Genomic DNA, 11077 nt, shown 5'->3' on the forward strand with positions numbered 1-11077 from the left:
TTCTAAGGAGACTGGCAGAGCCGGATCCTGACAGCTTTTACGGGATGCTGGGCAAAAGAAATGCTGGTTAGTCTGTTGTGAATATATCTGCTGATTCTATTTGTGTATTTTCTGTTTTATTAGTTTGTTTATATAATATCATCAACTACAGATGTGATGGTAAAATCAAATAGTAAATTTTTGTTTTTGGAAAACTTTGTTACTGGAAGACCTGAAGCAGAGCATTCTAAGGAGACTGGCAGAGCCGGATCCTGACAGCTTTTACGGGATGCTGGGCAAAAGAAATGCTGGTTAGTCTGTTGTGAATATATCTGCTTGGCTTTATTTATGTATTTTCAATTGTACTAGTTAAAAAATTATATAATCAACTAAAGATAAAATGGTGAAATTGGTGAATCAAATGGTAAATTTCTTTTCGGAAAATTGTATTGCTGGAAGACCTGAAGCAGAGCAGACAGAACCAGATCCTGAGAGCTTTCTGTGGTTGACGGCAAAAGAAATACTGGCTAGACTGTTGTTAATATGTCTAGCTGATTTTATTTATGTATTTTCTTTTTTTTACTATTTTTTTATAATATCAACAACTGAAGATAAAATGGCAAATTTGGTCAATCAAATTGTAAACTGTAAAGGTTTGTTGTTTTTTTTGTTTGGTTTTTTTGGAAGAATTTGTTACCTGACTTTGTATTTCCTCTGTGTCTTACAGATGAAGATTCGAAAACTGCAGCAAAAAGTGAGATTCAACATAACTGCATCCTTATAAACCAATGAGTGTGTATGTGGAATAAAAACAATAATTTGATTTCTCTTTATTAGGGGAAACAGATGAGCTGTTTTTTGGTCTTATGGGAAAAAGAAGCTCAGACTCTGGTGAGTGTTATAGATCTCAGGAGCACAAAAGCTGCTGCGCTGATTTTTTCATTGGCCATCTAAATTCCTCTTTCCGGTTCTAGTATGTAGACAATATGAGACTTGTAATGTGTGCTCCTATAATGAACCTTTTCGTCTGCTCTCTTAGATAATAGTCCCTGGAGAAGAGAGTATCCAGAACGGAGAGGAATTTTTCTCAACAAGTTCAGACTGCGGTGAGTTTCAGGAAAGCATCTATCTATCTATCTATCTATCTATCTATCTATCTATCTATCTATCTATCTATCTATCTATCTATCTATCTATCTATCTATCTATCTATCTATCTATCTATCTATCTATCTATCTATCTATCTATCTATCTATCTATCTATCTATCTATCTATCTATCTATCTATCTATCTATCTATCTATCTATCTATCTATCTATCTATCTATCTATCTATCTATCTATCTATCTATCTATCTATCTATCTATCTATCTATCTATATATATATATATATATATATATATATATATATATACAGTACAGACCAAAAGTTTGGACACACCTTTTAATTCAATGAGTTTCCTTTATTTTCATGACTATTGACATTGTAGATTCACACTGAAGGCATCAAAACTATGAATAACACATGTGGAAATATGCACTAAACAAAAAAGTGTAAAACAACAGAAAATACCCCTTATATTCTAGTTTCTTCAAAGTAGCAACCTTTTGCTGTGATTACTGCTTTGCACACACTCTGCATTTTCTTGATGAGGTTCAAGAGGTAGTCACCTGAAATGGTTTTCACTTCATAGGTGTGCCCTGTCAGGTTAATAAGTGGGATTTATTGCCTTATAAATAGTCATGAAAATAAAGAAAACCCTTTGAATTAGAGAGGTGTGTCCAAACTTATATATATATATATATATATAGTTGGCTGATTTATAATTTCTGCATATATCTTTGTTTTTTTGTTTGTCTTTTTCAGGTCACTTCAGGGGCTGTAGAGACTCAGTCACACATTTTTCAGTTTGGCTTCAATTGAAAATCGCAGAGGAGCACAAACGGCCAACAAGTCTGATGGAAAAACAGCCAAGCAGCTGGTTGATGAAAGTAACCATAAACCAAGCAGATTGTAACTGTTTTACCTGAAAGACAAAGAATAATTACAAGCAGTGGCGGCTCCAGAGATTTTTTTTCTGAAGGTGCTTACGGGGGCTAAGCTTTTTTACTGAGGGTGCTGCTAAGGATCATTTGTTCTTAAAGTTTCCAACACACACAGAAGCAAGCACAAACAGAGGTGCACTCAAAACTCAGATATATTCACCAGTGACCAATAAAGTGTATAGTTAATATGTGGTAATCTGCTATTTAAAGATGCAGTATGTAACTTTTACATATATATATATATATATATATATATTTTTTTTTTTTTTTTTTTTTTTTTTTTTTTTTGTTGTTGTTGTTGAAATTGTTAATATGCCATGACAGTATGGTATGAAACAGATAATCTGTGAAAAAAAATCAAGCTCCTCTGCCTTTTCCCAGTGCTCCCAGTGCTACCTAGAAACAACCAATCAAAGCCAGGAGGAAGGTCTTAGTGCTGTCAATCACCATCTCCCATGGAGCTGCTCATCTCATGGATATGCATCCATGGTTGAGCTCCTTCTTGTTGCTACTGCTCCTTCCACATATCAGAGCCTGTTGTAAATGTTTATGCTAGCTAGCATAGCCGCTAATGATGGCAGATACACAATTTTCTTGTAGCGGTAAGTTGTTTCTCCGCCATTAGAACTTTGAGAAGCAAGTATGTGAAGTCAACAGAGCTAAGACCCTCCGTTATGCTCTGATTGGCTGTTTTTGGTCAGGAGCGGTCCATTGCTACAAACAGCAATAGTAGCTCAGGGAGGAGGTGGAAGAGATTGTTCTTTTCAGATCTTCTCATTTTAAACTGTCACAACATGCTAATAGTTTTAACAAATATGTAAAATACACATTTTTTATTAAACTTACACGCTGCGGCTTTAATTAAAGCATACATAGGGGTTGACAATACAGCTGAGAAACATGTCATGATATCTTAACAGTCGATATCAATAATTATTGATAATTTTTTTGTTTGTTTTAAATATCTGAAATACTGCCAAATTGGTAATGTGACCTTCCCGGTTTTCTCCACAGCTTTCTTTTGAGCTGTTGATCCCATCTTTGGAAAATTGAGTAGTAGAAAACAATCCATTTTTCCATTACTTGCTCCTTTCAGTTGTTTACCGGGAGTGAAAATAGTCTTACAAGTTCATTTCCTGTTGCAAGATGGGATTTTCTTTTTTACTCAATATGATTATTGGTTGTTGTTTTTATTAATTAGCTGTGTTTTGTGAGGGAAATATCACAACAACCCCATACTAAAGAATAGTGACATGGATGAAGAAGAAAAATGGTAATCTGATATTTTGTTGGGGGTGCTATGACTTCTCCAGGGGGAGCTATAGCACCCCTTTGGGCCCCCCTGGCGCCGCCACTGATTACAAGTCATATTTTCAGTTTTTATTGTTCTCTCTTTTGTTGTTCAAAGTTGAAAATAAACATAAATTTCACATATTTTCTAGAGGGCTGTCAACATTAACCTGATAACACATGCGATTGATCTAAAAATGTGCTACAATAATAATCTTATAAATGCAGATTAATGATGCTGACCTAAAAGCGTCTCTGTCACAGAGGGTTACCTTGTTCACAGCAGCGCGGAGCGACAAACGACAGCGAAAGGTGAACGTTTTCCTCAATACCAGACAGCAACAAAGGTTTAACTTTGTTCAACTTTCTTGTGTTGCGTCGCTTCACAACCTACATCTGCGCATTTATGTGCACCATTCCTGCAAGATCCACAACTGTATGCATAATGTATTTCAGGCTTACAATGTTAATCATAGTGATTAATCACAGCATTAGAATGTGATTAATCTGATTACATTTATTTATCCATTGGCAGTACTACTTTTTTTATTATTTAATGATGGTGATCTTTTTGCAAGCTCGTGATTTGGAAATTCAAACAATATGGCATCACATGATGGGATTCACTGAAAATATGTAATTATGTTTATCACCACCCTGAAACAGAACAGCTTGCTTTTAAATGCACATTAGGACTTTAGAGCTTTGCATCAGTCAAAAAGCATCTCTGCAGCACAGTTGCTGCTGTATCAAACACGATCGCTCTGCACGTTAAATATTGAGCTGCTAATGAAAACAAACTAGAATTCAACACAAAAAGATGACCATGATCTCATAATATTTCAAAGTTTATTTGTGCTTGTGGTTTAAAAGGTTAAAATAGAAAAAGAAGTTCATAATTAATTAGTTAAAATCAAAGTGTCCATAAAAATCCTGGATACTTCACAGTTTCACAATGTACTGCTGCTCTCCATTTAATAAGAAAAATAACATAAAATTAATGATGACATAAGTGAAAATGTTTCTGCATCACTACAACATCGCTGATTTGGTCACAAACCCAGGCGCAGTCAAACATGATTAAGCAAAAAGCATGTTTTTACGTTAGGTAAAAATATACCCAGGCAATACGCAGCTGCCACTGAGCCGTAACTAATTTGTCTCCACTCCCACTGGGAGCGCTGTCTGAGAAATACTGTGAAATATTCTGAGATTATATCCAAGGGGGTATTATAATATTACCGTGGCCAATATACTTCACAGAGCAGCAAACCTTTTGAGGGCAAAAAGTCTCCATTCTGGCTTTGATCACCTTGTCATGGTGTGGAAGAAGCTGTAACCAGAGCAGATAAACAGCAGTTGAAGATTCTTCAGCAGCGTCTGGAATCAGTGATGGCTGCCTTGTGCGCTTACAGTCTTATTTATGGGTAAATTAAAATCAGCATCTTCTTTCCTGCCCCTCTCTGCTAGTGTCGGTTCTATGGTTCGGTTTCTGTTCACAAGCAGAACAGGGGCTGTGCGATTGGTTGTGTCCATCACCTCCTGAGACATTGTAACGCTCACAGCAGCGGCCATCTTCGTCTGCGGGTGCAGTCTCGGCCTGCGGTGCGCGGAGGGCAGGTAGCGTGGTACGTAGCCATAAGCTCTCAGGTGGTAGGTGTAATACTCCAGAGTATACATCAGCTCTGCTTCCACATAATGGAATGACACGGCCAGGTCCGAGCAGCACTGTGGACCCTGAAAAAACACAAAAAGAAAAGTGCATATCAAGCATATAGAATACACAACAAACATCATGCTTAGCATTTTAATGTCAGCCAATCTCACACGAGAACAGCAATTTATGAGCAAGATGCAAAAGTGAGCATTGGCGTTCTCCTATTAGGAAGACTTTGGTATGCTGCTCCAACATATGCTTACAATTATTGCATGAAATGAATATTCTGTGGGGTTTGTGTTCATGTTACTGCACTTTTAGTTTGAAGAAAACAGAAAAACTGGCATCTTCCTCCATAAATTGATTCACATCTGACTGAACAGCTTGTTCTTTTCCATTCATCAGAAACAAATCTGACTTTTCACAGAAAATAATTGGAGTGAAAGCTAGACCAAGAATTTCAGCTTATAATCAAATGAATTTATGAAGTCTTTCTATTTCTCCATGCAGTCTCTCATCCGCATGGCTTCTTCACCCGAAATGCCCTTTCCTAATAAGGATAATCCACTCAGAGGATGTCTGCCTAATGAGAACTATCAGTAATTGGCTTTCATGTTGATTAGTTATACTAAGAGTTACTGCCACAGTTCCACTTTACAGCGTTGAACCCTAGTACCGGATATAGCACATGAAGGGACTTGCCTCAACAATCGGGTAGAAACAATAACTCCAATACCAGAAGCTCTTGGAGAACTTTGTGGTGAGATGGTGCTCCGGCACAAACGGGTGAAAGGTTTCCCGATGCAACGTGTCTCTAGAGTCCCCTGCCAGAACACCCATCTTCTCCAAACACTGCCCCAAGGCCAGATCTTCAACAGGGGTGGTGTGTGTGCAAGCCTTGGTCTGGAAACCTTCGACAAACCTTCTAAGGGCCTCCTTGCTGAGCACGTACCCCGCACCTCCACTCATATAGCCTTGTTTGGTGTACGGCTTAAAGCGTTTACCAAAATAGATAGGCTCTTCAGGAGTGTGGTTGGACAGAAGCCAACGCAGGTTATCGACCACCACAAAGGTGTCATCATCAGCTTTAAGGAACCAGTCTGCTTCATTCACGTGATGCTCGTAGACATACTGGAAGGCTCGGATGGTTTTCCAGTAGAGCTGGTCGCGGCCCTCTTTGGTGCCCAGCCCCACAGTGGGAAAGGAGGGGTCTTCCACGGAGCTCATGAACACCACAATGTTGCAGTGCCGACTCCAGGTGGCTCGGACATGGCTGGCCCTGCTCTCGAGGTTATATGGCCTTGTCATTACCCAGCAGAGAATGCGAACCCTCTGGAACAGCATGTCTGCCACCTTGCTGTCTTCATCTAGACACAGAAAACAAAACACCAGTGTTACAATCTGCTTAGGAAAATTATTTTTTGTTCTGATAAAGGGAGATACGCTGAGAAATGCTGAATCAATCAGAGAAATGCGCATTTGTCTTTAGATATTTTATTTAGAAAATCAGAAAAAGGCTCAGAAATCAACGTGTGATTTAAGAAAAGGAAGACAGAAGTGAAACTTAAAGCACTCTTATATATCTTTCCAGTCATGTACACAGCACCTCCCAACCATCTCTCCCCTGGGAGTTTCTCTCATTTACCCGGTTCAAAGGAGTTTCAGTGAAAAAAAGAAGAAAAACATCTTCACTTAAACCTCCATTATCAGTTCCTGCTCAAAAACCTTTGTTATTAGTTCATTCTTCCCAGTAAATAAGCCAAAATTGTATTTTCCAAGACAAATCCTACTCTGTAAGCACAGTATGTGTGGTTCTACAATTTCATAAGGCAAACCTTAAGCCTAACCTCATTTAGTCACATTATTACCAGCAGCCTTTATGTATATCATTTGGATTTTATTGTGACCAATCGACAAAGAGTATTGCATAATTGTGAAGTGGAAAATATTTTTTAACAATCCATCCATTCATCATCAAACACGCTTATCCTTGCAGGGTCATGAGAGAAGCTGGTGCCTATCTCCTGCAGTCAAAGGACAGGTCGCCAGTCCATCGCAGGGCAACACAGACACAGGACGAACAACCATGCAAGCACACACTCACACCTACTGAGAATTTTGAGAGACCAATTAACCTAACAGCCACGGTTTTTGGACTGTGGGAGGAAGCTGGCGGTGAGAGCCTATGCATGCATAAGGGGAACGTGCAAAGTCCATGCAGAATGAGGGGCCAGGATTTGAAACCAGGAACTTCTTGATGCAAGGCAGCAGATATACAGTACAACCTTTCATCAAAAATGTGTTTAGCCCTTTTTACCTTTACATCCTGTGCAACCAATTGCCAAAACACATCACCCTGAAACTTATTACAGACTGTAAAACGCTGCAAACAGAGGAGGAGGTTCAGCTTCCAGCAGATTAAGTAATTAAACATTCAGCCACAGCGACAATTCAGGCGTTCAGATCATGTGTTAGAGTGACCCAGTCAAAGCAGAGGTCAAAATCTAATTGAGAACAAAACATGCTCTCTAACTAATCTGACTAAGCTTGAAATTGGTAATGATATTGGTGTCTAGATGTTCAAGGACACTATGTAACCATTTTTTTTTTACAGTTTTCTGTTGGTATCACATAAAATCCCAATAAATAACTCTGAAGTTTGTGGTTTTAAATTGTAAAAGGGTAAGTAGTTCAATTCTTCTGCAAGACAGCACACCATCTTATGTTTTATTAATTAAGTCAAATCAATCAGTACTCTGAAATTCTTCAGTTATAATATTTTCATTGACTAACAGGAAAATGGGATGACCATAATTACTCTACAACGAGACAATTTTTAAGTAGTTTTTAGCCTCTATTTTCTAAACTTTGCTTCGGGGTGTTTGTTCAAATTAGAGGCTTGCAGTTCTTAAGTTGGATAACTTCAGAAGATTATTTATTTTAAAGGAGTTATTTTGTCTGTACAGTTAAACTACCAAGTGCTTCCTTCTGTAGACAGTCTTGCTAACTAAAAAAGCAACAGAAAAGAACCACAATGGCCGTTTAGCATTTAAATCTACCACAACATGCATGCACAGCACCTGCTTGGTGAGGGTGGAGCAGGTTGATGAGTGCGCCTCCTTCTCTCCTCCAAATGGTTGGCCGCTCCCCTGCTACTGTGGCTGTCTCCTGAGCCTCAGAGAGCACAGGGTAGCTTCGCTCGAACCACAGCTGATGCAGGAAGAAGTACATACTGCAGGTTCCCACCACTAAGCCAAGTGAGAAGGCCCATTTGGAGCTGGGGCCCTTCATGGTGAAAATCTCTCCTGTTCTGCAAAGTCCCAACTTATTGCATGCCTACATGGAACAAAAGCACAAATTAATCAGATTGATGAGCATCTTATTATTTCATTAGTATTAAACCCTCATCTGGCAAATCTCTATTCCTTAAAGAGTTCAATGGACAATAACATAGGGTGATGCATCTTTAGAGCATTCTGTAGTTTTGCACCAGATCACTCAGTCTCCTGAGTGATCCAAACACCAGCATGCCTTTGGTTGGAACTCTGGGTAGAACTATGAAATAAGATTAGCTGTTTATCAAGCCATGTTCAGGTGCAGCTTAGGATTTCCAGTATTAAAAAGAAAGTTAACTTTTTGTCTCGGTCTGACACAATTGTAACTTACGCTGGACACCTAAGCTCTAGAGGTCCATGAAAACAGCAACTGTTAAATCTGGCACCTAAGAAAATAATTAAAAAAAATAAAATAAAAAATGTAAAAACATATGAAAAGGTCGTCGGTGTGTAAGCACTGTCTCATTGTCCCAAGGTGTTAAGAGCAATGGATGACAATTTCTTTATTTTGAACAAACAAACAATAAAGACAGAAGAAAGAAAGTGAAAACAAATAATGAAGCCCATTGGCATGCAATTTTACATCATTTGTTCAAAAAGGAGCATGTAGAAGATACAAGATATTATGATTCCCTGCCATTCTTCTCCTACTCACCAACTTACAAACATTTAAATCTACCCACACCAGATAAACTCTTAAATTGTTTCCACAAGTTGCCCCCTTAGAAAGTGCTGAATCAATGACCTTCTCTCATTGGATAGTCTCAGAAAATCTACAAGAACAACCACAATGCTTATCTCATCATAACAGGTCGGGGTCAAAATATAGACCAACTGGTAAATTGAGAGTTTTCCTTTGTGACAAAGTTCTTTCTTCTCCATGACAGACTGGAGCAGCAGATCTGAGAGCAGACCAAGGTAAAATCCATGTATCCACCCCCCACTCTATCCAACCTTGACTCAACAAGTCACCACTTTTATACTGTTGGAGTTTGATTTTAACCCTCTTGTACAGGACTTTGCGACTCTCTTTATCGGTAGAGGCGTTTTATAAGTAAACTTTGCGTACTTACCGTTCCTTCAACAATGCCTACTCGTATTGCTTTAACGTCTGTAATCTTGATCATAGAGACAGTTTCCCAAGGTTGAGAAACTATACACTACCCTCATGTCAAGTTAGGCTTGTGGTGAGAAAAATGTTCTACTCAAACTGGGTTTTCTTGTTTCACCTGCTGCTTTCTGCCACAGTTGCATTTGACAGGTTTTCAAACAATGACAAGAACAATAACACTAACTGTTGACCTTCCCCACATTGCGAAACTGGACTTAAAATTATGTGTTTGGAGCAAAAAAAAAAAAAAAAAAAAAAAGTAAAGGTAAATTTTTGGCTGTTAGAGTTTGGAAAGGGTCAAATGGTCACGGCGAGACGTCTGGGTCATTTCCAAGTCGAACTTCTCCACAACCACAGCTTTATTGGAGTCCTTTTGATCTGCAGTGGTCATAATGACTATCAGAAATAACCCATGGAAGATATATTGGCAATCCAGCAAAAGTAATTGGCTATGTGCAGGGGGAAAAAAGTGCAACTGGCTTTACAACTTAAAATACTTAATATACAAGTGTGTCTTCACCTTTAAAAAAAAATAATAATACTTTTGACTTGTAGTACTTATGCAGTTACATTTATATCACAGAACTAATGGTAAAGCAACAATTCATCCCAAATGTCAAATCCTATCTGCACTTACACAATAGTTATGAGAAGGCCAAAAGTTTCCGCTGCAAACATCTTGCTGTCAGACACGCTTCACCTTCAGGAATCCAGTGAAGTTTTGTGGCTTAGGGAGTCATGGCCTGATAGTGTACAACTACATATTTCCAGCTGAAAGAAAGAGACTCATTTACAAAGAGATTCTAAAAAACTTTGCATATTGCAACTGAAAAGGTGGCTTATGTAATTCAGCTTCACTTTTGATGCTTCTTGAATTAAAAATATTATGATTTACTGTCAACTAAGCAGCCCAATAAACACAATGAACCCAATTATAATTTTTTTCTTGGAATGAAAGGATTTATTTTGCATGTATTTATTGTCTTTTACTTGAATCCTCACACAAGAAAAGAAAATACACATATAGTGAGTAATCTGACATGCGGTATGAGCTCACAAAAGAAACAAAATGAACTCCACGTTTCGCCGTAAATAATCAGAAATAGCAAAAGTATCATGTTTCTATTTGCACAGATGACTAAAGACCAATATAAATCCAGTGTGTGTGTTTTATTACCTTCGCTGTGGGATCAGTCATTTGTGCACACGGACTGCTTTCCTAAAGCTTGTGAGTGTTTCCTCGAATGGGCACACAACGCATCGGTAAATGCTGCACACGTTCAGCCAACGAACAGTTCTTCATGACTGAGGTTCTCTGCGGTTTTTTTGCGTGGCTGAATAAGATGATTACAGTGAGAAAAGCCACACAGCGTCCAGATTTACACCATTCAAAACCCACACGGCTTAGCTCTGCATATGCGGTTTCTCATTGGCTAACAGACAGTGACGCATAAGGAAGAAGGCTTCAACGTTTAAGATATGTACATAATATATGTATAGATTTATTTATTTCGTTTATGCTTTAGATATGCGATGTTTTGTTTAATGTAAACAAGACACGTTTTATTAGAAATGCGAGATGCAAAAGGAAAAGAAATGGAGGCAAACATGTAGCTGTACAACTCTTTACCGCTGGAGGTCGCCCTAACCTCAAGCA

The 11077-nt window shown here is 38.4% G+C and overlaps 1 protein-coding gene across 2 annotated transcripts; it reads right to left on the reverse strand.

Annotated features, from left to right (window-relative positions):
• Window positions 1-4164: 4164 nt before the first annotated feature.
• LOC102221171 (glycoprotein-N-acetylgalactosamine 3-beta-galactosyltransferase 1-A-like) lies at window positions 4165-10835 on the reverse strand. Of its 2 annotated transcripts, XM_023325214.1 has the most exons (5): window positions 10598-10835; window positions 10058-10191; window positions 8055-8310; window positions 5677-6341; window positions 4165-5054 (listed from the first exon to the last, which is right to left on the reverse strand). In XM_023325214.1, exons 3-5 carry the CDS (start codon window positions 8263-8265, stop codon window positions 4704-4706), a joined length of 1227 nt encoding a protein of 408 aa, XP_023180982.1. In that variant the 5' UTR covers window positions 8266-8310; window positions 10058-10191; window positions 10598-10835; the 3' UTR covers window positions 4165-4703. The 2 variants fall into 2 exon arrangements, with proteins under 2 accessions (XP_023180982.1, XP_005815392.1); XM_005815335.3 differs by lacking the exon at window positions 10058-10191.
• Window positions 10836-11077: the final 242 nt, after the last annotated feature.

This window comes from Xiphophorus maculatus, chromosome 1, assembly GCF_002775205.1.
Source record: "Xiphophorus maculatus strain JP 163 A chromosome 1, X_maculatus-5.0-male, whole genome shotgun sequence".
Classification (NCBI taxonomy): Eukaryota; Metazoa; Chordata; class Actinopteri; order Cyprinodontiformes; family Poeciliidae; genus Xiphophorus; species Xiphophorus maculatus.